Genomic DNA, 16,747 nt, shown 5'->3' on the forward strand with positions numbered 1-16,747 from the left:
ATGCTTTGTCAGTCTTACTTATGAAGTTGCCAAAAATATATAATATTCCTACCTCTGCTTAGAACTGATGGATAAGATGTTACAAGATGGTAAAACTTCCTCCCCTTGGAATGTAACTTTTCTAGGTCTTTATTCTGTGAATGGCCCTAAATAAAAAACAGAAGCAAAAAGCTAGCAACTCTTCATTATGGCATACCAACCACAGTATTCCACAATTTTCCCTTTTAAACTGAATAAAAAAAAAATACTTCAAACAATCAACAAAATTATAATAAATTTTAATTTCAAAATCAATCTTAAAACATCAGTGAGCAAGAGTATAAATTTCTGTCTTTCCCATCAAATGTAGAAGAAACAATTTGTTATCATAACCCTTTCTAAAGAATCCCAGAGAAAAACAAAGTGCCTGTTAATACCTACATTATATTTTTAGGTAAGATATGAATTTAGTTGTTGGGGAAAAAAGATATTGTGTATTACTTGAAAGCCTACAATACCCTATCCTTCAAGATATTTAAGTGAATATAAAAAGGAGTAGTGGTCTTGTTAGTTCAAAATGAGGAAGATCAGATTAGACACTGAGCTGTAACTGGAAGACGCATGAATATATATGAACATGCAAATAAAATCCCTGTGTTTGTACAAGGTTTAACAAAAGTCAGCTGCATGCCTCTTAAATATCTGTTTTGAAGAATCATGAATTTCCAGAACCTATGAAATGTTCAATGACAGAAGCAGAGGCTGAAGACTCTGCAAGACTCTGCAAGCAGAAGACTGCTGCTTGCAACTTGTAGAATGAAAATGGCCAGAGGATCGCTTACTCCAAAATCAAAGTACTATTTCCCTGGCTCTTAAGTGCTCAGTGTTTTTCAAAACATGTTTGTTATGGAATTCTGCAACATTTATCCAGTTTTTAAGGTCTTCAGTTTGCAATTTCTATGTGATATCATGAAGCACATTTCTGTAAATATTCATAATTAAAACAGCTGTTCATCAACTCAAAAAGAGTAAATGGCAATACATAATCTATTTACTGCACCAAACAAATGACTGCTATCGCAGTATAGCTTAGCCATGAATTCTAGGTTTGTACAATCAACACACAATTTGGAGGACAACGAAATAGGATATGCTAGAAAAAAAAAAAATCTAAGTGCCAACTTTTCAGACTAAAACCAAAACGTTGTCTCTGGGACATGGAATAAAATAATTAAGAGACTACTTGGAGACAGATTTACAAAAAAACCCAGTGGAAACCAGTACTAAGACACTATCAATATGACCAGTGGATCCTAGACACATTATAGGACATATAACTGGGTGACTGATGATAGTCTTAAATGATGCTTACATGTTAAAGAGAACTGAGCTTTCAGCAGATGATGAGCAAATGACACATGCCTGCAGTGAAAGGATGGAGATCTCCACTCTAGGCCGCAGCTCTGCTAAATGTATAAGAGTGCAAACAAGTCTCCTGATATTGCACAGGGTACGACATATCTCTATGACGTGGGGCAAAACTGAGGAAATCCTTGTGTCCTAAATGATCTCATTTCTCACCCCAGGCATAGCTCAGGACCTGGGAGGTTTCTCTAGCCCATCTTTGAGAATACCCTAACACAGCTGGAGTGTCCTGAAATCCACAGGAGGGATTTAAGATTTCTGTTAAAACTGGTGTTCCAAATTGTCAACACTAAACTGTTTTGCAACACTGTCTTTTGTACTCAGAAACCATGTTTTTAGGTGCTTCTCTTCTGTAACGGGAGACTTCTGCTGAAGCATATTTATCTGCCTAAGGCTCTTTGGATGCTTCCTGCGTATGCTACAACTCCACCAGTCTGTTACATATGTGTAGCAGAATATATCTAATGTTTGCCTTTTCCAGTAGACACTGGCCCTGTCTACACTACCAAGCAAGAGAGATCAGAGACCCCTGGATTCCCTGCCTTGCGTATCCTCTCTTAGGAGAAGCAGGAGATAACACGAGTAGCATACTCTGTCACACATATCCACATAAGTCATGGGCACCGGCTCACACTGTGTATTCTATACCAACAGATGGTTGCAGAGCAATTTCCCTTTTTTTCACCTTTTCTGCCAGAAAAACAGATCTTTTGATGGAAACACACAACCAAAGACCAGAGTGTTTGGATTTGCTTTCACTTATTGGAGACTAAGAAAGTACAACTTCTTTTGAAACTCTGTATTGTATCATGATATATAACTACTTTTCTAACAGCAGCAAGTTGTTCAGTGTTTCAGTATTCTGCTTCTTGAGCTAAGAAACAACAAAATTTGCTCGTGTTTTAAATTCAGTGCAGTGATTTATTTAAGCAAACACAGGAAGGAAAAAAGTATTAGACACTGTTCAAAAGTCCAAAAATGAGTCATCTCCTACAGATGGTAGAGAGCCTCTAAAGACCTGGATAATGACCAGCTGACCATCTTCTGTGAGAAAACAGCAGATAGATGTTACAAATGAGACAAGGCACTCAAATTCCATACAATGGGATGTAAATGGACTAAGAAGAAGCTAAGTACACTTTGCTCTAGATAGAATCTCCTGGAAACAGAGCCAAAAACATCTTTCTAAGATACAGGCAACTCTTTCTGCACACACCAGACAAACTGAGAGGTGTTCATGCTTGATTAGTCAGTGCACCATTTTCCTAGAGGGGAGGAAGAATTGTTGCTGTTTACTTTTTATGGGTCAGGTCACCCTGTTCTATATGGCTTTTAATGGGATGTCTGCAGCATTCTTTGCCTGGACTATGAGACAACAGGACTAGCTTAGCCAGCTTTACACTTTTTCATCAGCTTTTGCGTTCCTGACACTGCTTCCAAGTACTTTTGTGGACTAATTGTTCAGAAAATATTCTAAATTATAATGAAACTATTGAATCACAGAAAGTGTTTTCTTTTCAGTTTACAAGGAGTCAAATTAATTAAGAGGAGAACATCAGTGATAATACTATTAAACTTGAGCACTCTTCACAGGACAACAAGTTCTATTATATACCTTTTTATTATACCGCTGGTTTTTGCCTTCTAAAAGAACAATGTTGCAGGGCTTTTGACCATCTTGTATTTGCTTTTTTCCCTGCTGTTTATTTCTGTCTGGCAGTGGATCAGTGTTCCGCACTGTCTTCAAAATCACTGTTTCCAAACCTTCAGAAGTTGGTGTTTCAGAGTCACTAAAACAGCACATTCAGGAAGACAAAATAAAATGAAGCGAAACATTAGAAGCTCTAAACAGACAATGCTTAAGCACATAGAAGATAACACAAGTAAGAAAGAAAAGAAACAAATATAAAATCCAACCAGTGTCAAGTTAACTTATTCAACAGATGTTTACAGATACGATAGAGAAGAATTCTCTAAAATTGCCTTATCTAGTTCTACTGGGTAAAATGGAATCTCACTCTACAATGCATGGAGGTCTGAGACTTCAGCTGCTTCTTCGAGGACAAATTTTCTTAAAGTCTACAAGAGTGACATACATGAAAGACTACTTGATAATATTTCTAGTCTTTGAATGGCCTACAAAGCAGTACTACATTTCTGCTCTCCTTCATTTTCACATCTGATAGCAAACCACATGCACAGTACTTCTCTCAATAAAGTTTTGTTTCAATTGAACTTTATTTGCTGTTGTGAACTTCATTGTGTTGTTTTTTTTGTAGTGTTGACTGAGACAAACTCAGAGATAACTCTTCAGTGAAATCTCTTCTTAGCACCCCTTTGGAGTGATTTTAAATTCTGTAATCTTGGTAGTCCTACTGAAATAGCCTGTTATGCAGTGAAACTGGACCTGAAACATTCTTTCTACTGGGAAGTTTTAGTTAAGCATTAACTCAATGCGCTCTTAATTTCCCGTTTTTCACTGCCTTGCCCCAGATTATGATTTGTTTTCTGATATTCAGTGAAGTCTACCTTAAAACATGAAGTCTTGAATATATCATTTTCTATACCATCAGTGGCTGCTCATCACCATTTGTGCAAGCAGATTTGTGAAGGAATCTCCTGACAGAAGATAATTTTGATCTTTTATTTTTTAAACTAAGGCATTTAAAAGGGCACAACTTTTAGTTGTCAAGTTGCTCTGTCACAAAAATCAATGGTTTAGAGAGAAAGGCTACTTAATCTGAGAGAAAAGGCCTCAATTTGAAGAGTTCATACAGAAACACGTTTACACTTTCCAAAACCTTTCCTACCTCATTGGTATGTCTTATTGACTGGTAAGAACAGATCACAATGTAATGGTTTGAGGGTGCTGTAGTAGCACAGAGATATTTCTAGCTATGTACATGTTTTCCTTCACCTGAATGCTTTCTATTTAGAAAACGGAAGGCTTGAATCTAGAAACTCAGACATAGCTACTAATTATAAAGGACAGTATTTATTAACAAGTAGAAGAGAGAACTAAATGAACATATTTCCTTAACTTGTTGAGAATGACACCTTGAAATATCAAGCCAAAAAATGTTCACTATTCCACGACAAGAATTCCCTAACCCTTATTGAAAGCAGTATTTTTGGCTATCCACAATAACTGAATCCATACAACTATCTTCCACTTCACTTCAAACTCAAATTGCAGTGACAATTTGTTTACTCAATTTTGTTCTTAAAAAGAAAAACATAGTAAATTAAATAAAAACCTCACTAATTGTACCAAAAGAACATGTATGTTTTCTGTAAAATTAGATCTCTAATATTGAATTACACAGAAAAACAAACAAGCTTTACGTTAATGATAGCAACTGACAAATTACATGGTGCTTAATTTATTTTCTCTCTCAAGATACTGTGTTCAGGAGCCCCCTATTTTGTGCAGGGAAAAGCAGCAGAAGGGCTTAATTTGCCACTGTTGATTTACTCCATATGACACATAAAGCAAACATGAAGCCTTATGAAGGTGATTCCGTTTTCTTGACTCTTTTGTCACCTTCTCTATATTTTGGGTATATACAATCGTGCGAAATTTCTTTGCACATCTCTTAGGACAAAATATTGAAAGACAAGGTGTGATATCCATTTTCCTAATGGCTTACTGCTGCCTTCTCAAGTATCTGTGGACAGATAGAAGCAGCAGCCAAAATTCTAAACGTTTATGAAGTTTGCTAGTGCAGTTTTCTGAGGGCCTTGTGATTCATGACTGAGACTATGCAGTAACAATTACCTTTAAAGAACTGATTTTTAACCATCATTCAATTAAATTTAGTACAATGACTGTGTATAAAACATACATGAAATAATTAGTGTGGATGGTTCTTAATTTAAAGGATGTTAAACAGCTTGTAGACATCTGCTAGCAAGCTGAAATGGGTCATTCAAAATTTATCTAACTAAATTAAGGGGAAAAAATGTTTCTCCTCCCGGGTCGGCATGTCACAAGATAACTAAACTGACTTAGTAGGCTTGCCTGGGAATCCTTAGCTGTCAGTGGTGAATATGCAAAGGGCCAGCAAATTAAATCAACCTGCCAAACTGTCAATTTCAAGCCTCATGACTGCATGAAAATAGCATCACTGGAAGAAATCAAGCATTGCCTTCTTTTGGGTTTCCTGGCACCTATTCAAGTACTCATACAGTTGTGGCTAATTTTGCATGCAAATTTCAGTCAATAAGCTCAGAACAAGACCTCCCAAGATATTTCAAAGGATCTGACAGTATTTTTTTTGAATACCAAATCAACAGTAGTTGAAATTCAATCTCCATTTGCTAGTACTTTACATATGCACAGTGTCCCCTCTACAGGGCTAAGTTAATGAGAGCCGTACCTGCTTTCACTCACATCTTCCCAGCCGTCCTTACTGCACTTCTCAAATACATTACTCATAACCTTGATGGACTGTTTGAGAAAAGCTCCATGATGTCCCAAGGAGCTTTTTTTCTTGGCTGTTTTTAATTTAACCTTGGTGCCTGTTATCTTGCAATTACATTGCCCAGAGGTTGCCACTGCTGTGGCTTCATCCAGCAAACACTTCAGCTCCTGCACTTGACTCAGCAAATCTTCATTTTCATTTCTCAACCTGTTAGCTTCTGCCATTTGCCTCTTCAAAGAGGAAGCTTCTTTTTCTTGCTCATCAATCACTAACTGAAGGTCGGCTTTCTCTTTTTTTATTTCACAAATCCTCTTAAGTAGTGCTTCGAGCTCTCTTTCTCTTGTGTCTGCATCTTCTTTTTGCACTTTTAAAGATGCTTCCAAACAATTTTTCTCCTTCAGTAAGTCTTTATTTACTTCTTTCTGCTTCTTTAAATCCTTTTCAACAGCTTTGAACCTTCTTTCTAGTTGTCGTACCTAAAAAAAGCAATTTTAGCATTCATATTTCAACCCATCCAGTAGGAAAAAAAAATCTATGTTTTCAAACATATTTAATATGTGACAACAATATTACATTAAGCACAAGGACAAAAGTAATATATACTTCTTCGTTTAAAAATAATTCTAACACAGTGCAGTTGAAACATTCTAGCTGCAATAATACAGCTGTTGAACAAAGGGCAGATGGTAAAAGAAGTTAAAATTCCAGGCGAAGTGACACAGAAGTTTAAGTATGCTAATGAACCTTCCTGATGCATCTTGAGCTCATTACTGATTTGGTTATACATACTAATTGAATTTTAAAAAAACATTTTCAGAAGGAAAACTGTTCTGAAATACGGACAATTATGTACTAGCTATCTAAATCAACAAGTTCTTTTAAGTGTTTGAAATACACAAATTAAATATTAATAGGATTTTCAAAAAGAACTGAAACAAATCATAGCAAGAAAAGAAGCTCAGCGCCAAAGGCTGAAATGTATTTTCTATTCACAGAAAGGAAAATTCTATCTATTGCAATGAAGCTGCTTTACAAGCTTCTCATACTGTTTGAAGAAGCATGTTCTACCTCTACATGATGTATATGCTTCATTTGTACAGTCCTTTGAAGTTTACATGTATTCAAGACCATTAACAATAAACTGATTCTCAATATTCTTCTGGAATATCTGTTAAAGATTAGAACCAAATCCCACAATTTCCAGAAATAAGGGAAAGTTTTAACTTCAGCACATACTAAAATGAACATGTACCGTGTGAGATTTCCACAGAAACCTGTGAATGGCAGCTGAGTGAGTTTTGTGCTTAGTAACCACTCAGTCATTTTGGAGAAATATTTTTGGTTGATATTGTATGCCCTCCATCCCCATTCTTTTACTAGGGGTAGTGCCAAGTGACACAGATTTTTCCAAACATGGGTAGAAAAGACTATTTTTCACAGAGCTATAGTAGAATGTACATGGCCAACTTCAGTTACTCACCTGGTAAAATACTGGCCAATTCCATCACTTGGTAGCAATATGAAATGTCACAACTTGTTTTTACATTTAAAATACTGAAACTATACTATTTCTCAATAAAAGCTATGTGTTTTTTTTTTAACAATATCTTGCCAGTGCATTTAAATTAATTGCAACTTATGGAATGATTTACAAAGTGGGTACTACAGATTTAATTCCGATAAATGAGGTCTTAATGCACAGAGTAAACTAGGGCAAGAGCTGTTCAAACTTCATATACATTTGTGCATTTGTTATCGAATTTGAGAGTTTGATAGAAAACCTTTAATATTCATGCTATCCATTGCTATCTTCCTTTATGGAAATTCATAGCACTCCCACAATGAAGAGAGATTGCCTTATGGCTATGTAAAATTATCCCGTGAAATTAGAAATAAAAGACAGTTTTCCAAATGCCTCAGTGAAACAAAGTTTTATGAGTAAAACCATTGTTTGTACTTTCCTCCCCAAAGATAAGGAGGTAGTCCAGTATATTTCTTCAACCACCATCCTAATCTGAGATTCTGCTATTATTTTCTCAGTTCTTTAAAGCAACTTTTTGCACTCACTAGCACTTAAAGTCACGTATGACAGCTGGAAGGAAACAAAAAATGAATGCTTTCTACACCTATCTCTAATGTACCATCATAACTCTGTATATCCATAGAGATAAAAATTATGTAGTATCTGGCAAACAAAATTATAGTTCTGAAATATAGATGATAAGCAAGCATAAACTGTGTGACATTTCAGATGGTAGCATTCATATTATTTCAATTATTCACTCTACCTTAAGATAAATGAATGTGAACACTTCCTATTCTGTGCGTTATTATTTTAACATGATGTTTGTCATTCAGTAATAACGAGATGACAGCCTTCATTGCCTAACCATATGGCAAGTGTTACAAGTATATGCAATCACATCATCTGCTGTAAATTACCATACTTCCTACAAGTTAATTCACAAACAAAAAATAAATAGACATACCTGAACTGACATTCAAAGTTATAGATTTGTGTTTATTCAATTTAAGCATACTTTTAAAGATTTATAAGTAATTAAACAAATATTGTTTTGCAAAATGACAAACAAAAGGTATGATGCTCTTTGAAGGATGTCTTCTCTTTGCAGCAAACAAAACATATGGTAAAATACAAGTGAGCCCTCTTAAGTGAACACCTGTTAACATACTAAACTACTTGTGTATATAACAAATATCAATACAAATAGCAACTAGTTAAGAACATCTTGTTACTGTATGAAGTAAAACATGTAGAATATTGAGCACTAAAGATTAAATACTTGTGATATTTTCTAAGCTGAAGAACACTAAGTACATACAGTATTATCTGGTGAAAAGACTGATAAACCCACATGTGTAGAAAGTATTTGCACATGCAACGTTATGTTAAAATTTAAATACAACAAAAGGTGGATTTATCACTATTATGCATCAAATTTTATTGTGTAGCAAGAGCTCTGCAGAAATTAACACTTGAGACCATGTAAAGTTAAATACTCAGCAAATGAAGTTAAGGTTTCTGAACTTAAAAGTGGTAAAATGCTAAGCATATGTTACTTGCAGTTTAGATAATTTGTTAGTTTTTAACATTATACCTCTAAACACTCTTATTTTTTTCTGACATTAACCATCTTTATTCCACAATGCATTCACAGATACTTCACTGGGATTCATTTCTGACACAGTTTTTAATTGGGAGAGGAAAGTTATGGCCTAAATTCATGAGTATGAGCATATATACATGATTCTTACATTAAAATTTACATTTGTTTGCTGGGGTTGCTATCTTACCTTCTGTAACATCTGACGTGAAATTTCTTTCATATTTTTCTTTGGAGTACTGTTCTTGACCCCTTCATCATCACTAACTTTAAAAAGTGGCTCTATCAGAAAACAAATAATACATCTCTATCAGAGAATAAATAAAACACATTGTGACACCTAGTATTTCACAAAAACAATACCTAGACATTTTAGGGAAATGCATTCTTTACTTCTGCAATTATTTATCATGTGGTCTATTTTCTTGACAAGCCTTTTGGTCAGTTTCTAAAGAGTGACCTCTTTTCAAAAGTGTTCTGTCACATAATTATGAATCTTTGTAGCATCACAGTATGTTTTTTCCAGACTACAAGCTTTTCAAAGGTACAATAGATCTGCAGGTTAAAGACGCTTTACTTTCATTCGATTTTTATTCTTCTATAGACTATTCCCTCTGTGCCTTAAAAGCAGAATTCATTGCCTTTTTATCTACACAGTCACTACCAGTTTTATTCTCTAGGCCTTGTCCCCTGCTAGGAGGATCAGAGTGATTGGTGAACAAAGCAAACAGTAACAGAATTAGGATGGATGAAAACTTTAAACTGCTTTTTTTGTTAAGTGAAAGATCATGTACTTCACCAGAGAAATCACAAATCATTTCACTGTAATACTGTGAATTCATAACAATAAGAATTTGACACAACTAATGAGAACAAACATGACTCTAAGCATCATTCTCAGGGACAGCTATGCATTTTAGGTACTAAAAATCCCACCAAAAAAAGACAAGTTAAAATTAAGACCCATTCATAAAGAAGAATGCTAAAAAAAGTTTCAAAGCACTAATACATACAGTAAATCAGAAATAAAATACATTCTGTTTAGATTTGAACCAAGAGCTTACCATTCAGAAATTTCCCATTGCTCAAAGAAATGAGTAATCACACACCTCAGAAAGACTTTTTCATAGAATGTTAAATATTACATTAAAGAATAAAAAATCCCAACACTGTAAAAACACCACAATATTCACATTTCTTCCCCCCCAAATTAACTTGAAGAATTAATCTTAAGGGATAAAGATCTGTGCTACACAGTGGAGGTCTGCTTTAGAAGCATCATTTCAAACTACCAGTAGACACTGCAGGTCACTTAAAAACTTTTGATTTATAAACAAAGCAATGTAGAAGAAAACAGTGTTACTCTCTGTAGATTCACAATCCTCTTGATATAAACAGTGACTAACAAGTTTGTTAGAGTGAATTAGACCTTTCTTTTGTCTTTGGAACATGTCATGGCCAATTAATACTTCTGTATTCATGAAATAAATGGAACAGTATTCTACAGATAATAAAAGCTGAAAAAGGTAAAACTATGCATCTGGGGAATATGTACCTTTACCTTGATATTAATATGTTAGTTCCCATGTTATTTCAGACTACAGTCCCCCAGCACAGTGGTACTGCATACATTTACAACATTCTTTAAGTAACACACAAAGATAATATGAACATGCTTTTCATCTTTTTCTAAATATTCACTCATTTGAATGTTTGCTGCAGCTTTTATATCAGCATTTACTGTACTCCCCTGAAAAGAAAAATGATTTCCCATAGTCAAAAAAACTGATCAAAGCACTCAAGGTGTTATGTTTATTATGGGGATGTATTAAAATACAATTTAACACTCTATAAATAAACATATTATATGCAAACAATAAAGACTACTACTGCAAAATAAACATAAAAGGCTATACATGTTCAGTATTATCATGTATTATCACAGAAGTCATGAGCAACATCAATTAAAGAAAGGCCAAAGGTCACTGATGCATAACCCTTCCTATAGAGCAGAAAATAGCCTTTTCAGCCCCCTTCTCCCCTCTTCCCTTCTAGCTGTTATGTAGTTGTTCACAGGAATTGGTTAGGGAGGTAACGAAAACATCATTGCCTATAGCTGTCTGTCTGTCTATGATAGCAGGTAGTTTCATTGTTTCAGTCTCCTCAGCAGGACGTAGGCCCTACTCATCATACTCCTACATAAGAAAATACCAAGCTTCCTGAAGTAACAGACCTACAGGTCATAAAGCCCACACTCTCCAGCCATCAAATTATTGTGGTCTTACAGAAGTATTCTTACGTTCCACTGAGAAAACATAGCTAACTGCCAGCTCTAGAACGTGACACTTAATGCCTAATTTATAGTCACCAAGTCTGATGATGAGTTAGCTCAACACCCCCGCCAAAATGGTACTTGAACAACGCTACTATGGTTCATCATGCGTATTTGCTGAAAGCCTTCTTATATAGAGGAAAGACTACCACCTTCCAAAAAAGCAGAGCTGTGTATTCATAGAACCATAGAATGGTTTGGGTTGGAAGGGACCTTTAAAGGTCACCTAGCCCATGCCCCCTGCAGTAAGCAGGGACACCTCCAACTAGATCAGGCTGCTCAAAGCCCTGTCCAACCTCACCTGGAACGTTTCCAGGTATAAGGAATCTACCACCTCTCTGGGCAACCTGTTCCATACTTCACCACACTCATAATAAAAAATACCTTCCTTATACCTAGTCAAAAGCTATCCTCCTGTAGTTCAAACCATTACCCCTCGTCCTGTCCCAACGGGCCCTGCCAAAAAGTTTGTCCCCATTTTTCTTATAAGCACCCTTGAAATACTAAATGGACACAGTAAGATGTCCCCAGAACCTTCTCCTCTCCAGGCTGAACAACCCAAACTTTCTCAGCCTGCCCTCACAGGAGAGGTGTTCCAGCCCTCTGCTCATCTTCGTGGCCCTCCTCTGGACCTGCTCCAGCAGGTCTGGGTCCTTCTTACACTAGGGTCCCCAGAGTTGGACACAGCACTCCATATGGGGTCTCACGAGAGAAGAGTAGAGGGCAAAAATCACCTCCCTTGGCCTGCTGGCCACAGTTCGTTTGATGCAGCTCAGGATAGTTTGCTTTCTGAGCTCTGAGTGCACATTGCTGCCTCATGTCCAGATTTTCACCTACAAGTACCCCCAAGTGCTTCTCCATAGGACTGCCCTCAGTGTTAGTCACTTACAGAATACTTGCACAAACCATGAAAAGAATGACATATTTGCCTCTAGTAAGCATCAGGTGGAGAGACAGGAGTGCTGTGGTGCAGAAAGCCAGTGTGTTACTGACTCAAGCGGTAGCCACACATGCTCCCAGAGATGCGCTATGCCTGAAACAGCCAGTGGAAAACACCACTATTAAGTCCAGAAAAAGGGAGAGACATTCTGATGCATGAGCTGGGGACACAGCAGATTCAGAAGTCTCATAATCGAAAGAAACTTTCAAAGTGCCTCCTTGAAGAAACAGGCAACCAGCAGTTTACCTTCTTTTAATAAGGCACTTGCTGGTTTTCTGAATAGGATTTGATGGACCCACTTCCCTGCTTTTGGAGGAAGTTATGTAAGTACCTGCCAACACATTCTTTACATTCATAGAGAAATAATTACATGAATAGCATGCATAGTGAATTTGTATTTGATGACTACCAGAAAACAACTGGCAATGGCAAAAAGACACCTTGGACAATGGAAGCAGAATGGAAAGAAACTGGGAATGGCAAGAGTAGAATTTTCTTTTCCCCAAACACACTTCATCTTTGACCAGCAGGTATTGAAAAATTATATAGAAGAGCAACAAAGCCATCCGGTACTTCCTCCTGACAGACACAACTGACATCTAATCAAGCAAGAGGATAGAGCCTATCTTTTTCAATACAGGGAAGCTCAGCCAATTTTTTTCAGAATTTATCCCTTGATGTTAGAATGTCTGATGGAAACAGGCACCTGCTAAGGTGCAAGTGAATTCCAAGATCATTGATGAGCTCAGTAAACTCATGTCAGGTTTTCTTTTAGAAAGCAAAACATATTAAGAATGTGAACAAAGTCTATCTAGACCCATACAGGTTTGGACTACCAGCAAACTACAGGTAACCTGAGGCTGTACTTTTATTTGGGAGGAGCAGGGCATTTAATACCCACTTTAGAGCAGAGGGTGTATGCACTTAGTCTGTGAAGCAAGGCCTGCTCACATATACTCATTTATGATGGACAACCAGCTTCAGCCATTATGGTGTAGTCTCCTAGTCAGCCAGTTGATTAATATCCTAAGGCTTGCAAGGGAAAACCAAAAAAATTACTTTTTATAGATTGGGCAAGAAACTATTTTTTTTAATACTTCCATTAGTTTAAGTTTAGAAATTATTGCAATCAGCTTAGTCTTATATAATTACAGGAAGTGTTACTTAGTAGATATCTTTGGACTTAATTTTGAATCTTACCAAAAATTTTCTGTCCATCTAAATGACACCTATAACAACAAATACTGGAAAAGGAAAATAATATTTGCACACACTTCACTTGTAGTTTAACCCTTTTTCTCAATCCCAGTGTAACAACAATTAATCATTATTCCAATAACCAAACTAGAAATCTGTAGTCACTCACACACTTTTAGAAAAGACTATGTTTCATCTAAAAAGATAATGAAAAAAGAAGAAATAAAAGACTAATTGTTAAAGCACTACACATTCCAAGAACTGGCAGTCTCAGGGATCTGACTGTTTTTCTTGAAACACATGGTTACTGCTCACCAGGCCCTCAACTCCTTCTCACCACTGGTTGCCTTTCCACTTCTCTCTGTGCAAAGACTGACTAAATTGGCAAATACAAAGAAGTAATTTTTAAAGTTAGTATTTGAAACCTTCACTAGGTGCCTTCAGCTCTATCTGGGGCTATGAAAATAACACATCAGTAATACAAAAGAAAACTGTAATTCTCAGTCTTCAGCAGCTGGATACCTAGTTTTATAGATATTAAAAAACAAATTTAAAATAAAAAAAAGAAATATTTCTTGTTTCATTCAAGTGGCCAACACTACAAAAAAAAAAAAAAAAAAAAGACACCAGCAGTAAAAAGGGATAAAGAATGGTAAGGCTTTATTGATAGGGACATGCAGAGTACAGCTCCAAGTATCCTACTCCCTTCCTTTGCACAATACTGTGCATAAAGAATTCATCACAGATGTGACCCCCAGCTGAACTGTAACTATGCACCCTCCAACACTTCTCCCAGGCCATTCAGGAACCACAAATAACACAAAGAATCAGAGCAGTAATGGATAGCCAATGGTAATATATTACCTGACTGATAAAGACCCATCTTCACAGAACCATTGACTATAGTAAAGAATGTAAAGATCTAAAAAAAGATATTAACAATCAACTCTTGCAACACTCCACCAGTTTCATTTACTTTCAAGTTTACAAATTTTGTGAGACTGGTACTAAAAAAAACAGAAGTCTGAAAGAGTATGAAATTTCTGTATCACTATTTCAATACTGAAAAAACATTTCAGATTCTGGAGAAAGCTTCATGAATATATAAACCTGACTGATATTTTACACATATATATTTATATACATAGATAAATTCATTAACTATTTTTATATATATTATATACCTACAACTTGCAAATGTGTGGAGAACAAAGTAAACATACTTTGAAATAACAATACGTATAGTCTTATACTTACAAAATGCAGATTCAAGAAAAAGGAATTGACATTTGGTGTTAAAAGAACCTTAAAATTAATATTTCTAATAGACTGCATATACATACAAAAAATACTGTAGCTTCCCTTTTTATGTTGTAAAACATAGTTAAACTCCTTTATTGTGAACTTACCCTCCGATTGGTGCATTTTCAACTGATGCAATTCTTCTTCAAGATTCAGCCTACATAAGATGAAATAAAATACTAAGAACCACAGAACAATCACATAGAAGCCACTGAAACAATTTCAAAAAATGAAACCAAAACCATATCAATGTATTACCAGGGAAAAAAAGCTGTCAATACCAAGGTATTAGTTACAAGTCGATGACACTTAGCATACTTCAATCTTACAGAGTTGCTTGTACAACAGTTCATCAAAATTTATACATGTCAATTTAAAAAACTCAGATATAATGTTGCTTGTAACACAAAGAAGTTTCAGGTAAAGTGGTCTGGTTTCTGGTCTTTTTCAAGTAAAGAAATGTCTGAGATGAAAAGGAGACCAGTAGGAGGTAGAATCCTGCTAAGAGGCAAGTAAGTATTGTCTCAGGGGAAACCACCAGCCAACCTTATAAAGGTATATCCTACCATCCTTTCCAATGACTACTTGAGAAACTTATTAATAAAATCTCTTCTCTCTTTTTCCAGACTATATCTGCTATTATCTTACTACTGCAGTTTATTCCGTAATATCAACCAGCTAAGGTCTGTACAACTAAACACCTGAATTACTAGTTTTCATTTTATTAAAATTGTACAGTATTAAAGTTGCCAGGATACCAATGCTAAAGTTTCAGTCAAATTAGGAAATGCTAGAATGGAAGACATTAACTTAAATTATTAAAGTGCTAGGGTCTAAACCCCAAGCCCTGAATCAAGGCTGACATATGGATGATGCCCACAACCATGCAGGAGACTTTCCTCTTGTTTTTCTCTCAAGGCCTGGCCAACCTTGGGTGAACACTAATTAGGAAATTGGCACCAGGTGCCCTGCCTCTAAAGTTAACAGTATAAAGGCTGGCTCCCCTTGCAGTGAGGGGGGAAAGTTTATTTAGCTAGTGGATGTACTATGTAGGGTTTCCTGTTGTTGGAAGGGCTCCCCAACTATCCACAGCAAGCAGATTTCCTAGTGATGGCAGGACAAGATCGAGATCAGGACAGCAAGAGGGTTACATATGTAATGATGCTTTTCCTTGGCAACTACTATACGATTGGAATTGGACTGATGACCTGGCTTATTCCTTCCCACATTACTTGGTTTCTCTCTTGGCTCACTCCTTTCTTTGCTACATCGTATATCATGAGTGAATACATCCATCCATTTATTCCTTCGGTTGTTAGCCACCTCATATCTTTCCTATATTCTTTGAAGTAGGATGGTAAAGTCTTTCCTGTATGTATTCTGCTAATGGTAATATCCTTCCTAGTGGGGCACACAGTCAGCAAAAGAACAGTTCATTTACATTTGTATCTTCTGACACAATCTTTATATAGTTGCATACTATTGTAGTAATAAGATCATCATCTATTTTAGCCTAGGATCCTACAGCACACAGAACAGAGGGCAATCATTTAATATGCAGATTTGGCTTGAAATATAACCTTATATCCTACACAAATACACATTATTCTAGCTCTGTTCTGAAGTTTGAATTGCTAATTACCTCAGTCATTTCTGCTGTGCTCAGAACAGCAGCACCCAACTGCTTCACAGAAAATTTATGCTTTATGAAATCCCTCTGAGATAAGGCACAAAGAAAATTGAGCCAAAATATCTTCTAACTTAAGGAATGTGTTTAAAAAAAAAAAGGCATTGTAGCATATACAGAATTGTGAAACACATTATATGTAAAATGCATCTCTGACTCAGCAGTAACACGTGAAGTACAAAGAAAATGAGAAACATGAAAAATTAAAGCAACTTGCTTTGCATGACACTTTAGACGCCAGCTATTTTCAGGATCATTCATATGCTTTCACAGGTTGAAATTCTTTGCTCTCCTTTCATTTTCCAGGCATCGGTCATCATCAATTTTTTTTAACAC

General features: G+C 36.0%; 1 protein-coding gene across 1 annotated transcript in view; it reads right to left on the reverse strand.

Moving 5' to 3' along the window:
- CNTLN (centlein, centrosomal protein) overlaps nucleotides 1-16,747 on the reverse strand; it is a gene marked incomplete at both ends in the record, with an annotated part of 120,543 nt that overhangs the window by 28,556 nt on the left and 75,240 nt on the right. Inside the window, 5 exons of the mRNA XM_008936994.1 lie at nucleotides 53-146; nucleotides 3,020-3,194; nucleotides 5,784-6,304; nucleotides 9,144-9,235; nucleotides 14,832-14,881. Coding sequence (XP_008935242.1) covers nucleotides 53-146; nucleotides 3,020-3,194; nucleotides 5,784-6,304; nucleotides 9,144-9,235; nucleotides 14,832-14,881 — 932 coding nt within the window. The remainder of the gene's footprint in view (nucleotides 1-52; nucleotides 147-3,019; nucleotides 3,195-5,783; nucleotides 6,305-9,143; nucleotides 9,236-14,831; nucleotides 14,882-16,747) is intronic.

Source organism: Merops nubicus, unplaced genomic scaffold, assembly GCF_000691845.1.
Source record: "Merops nubicus isolate BGI_N331 unplaced genomic scaffold, ASM69184v1 scaffold9713, whole genome shotgun sequence".
NCBI lineage: Eukaryota > Metazoa > Chordata > Aves > Coraciiformes > Meropidae > Merops > Merops nubicus.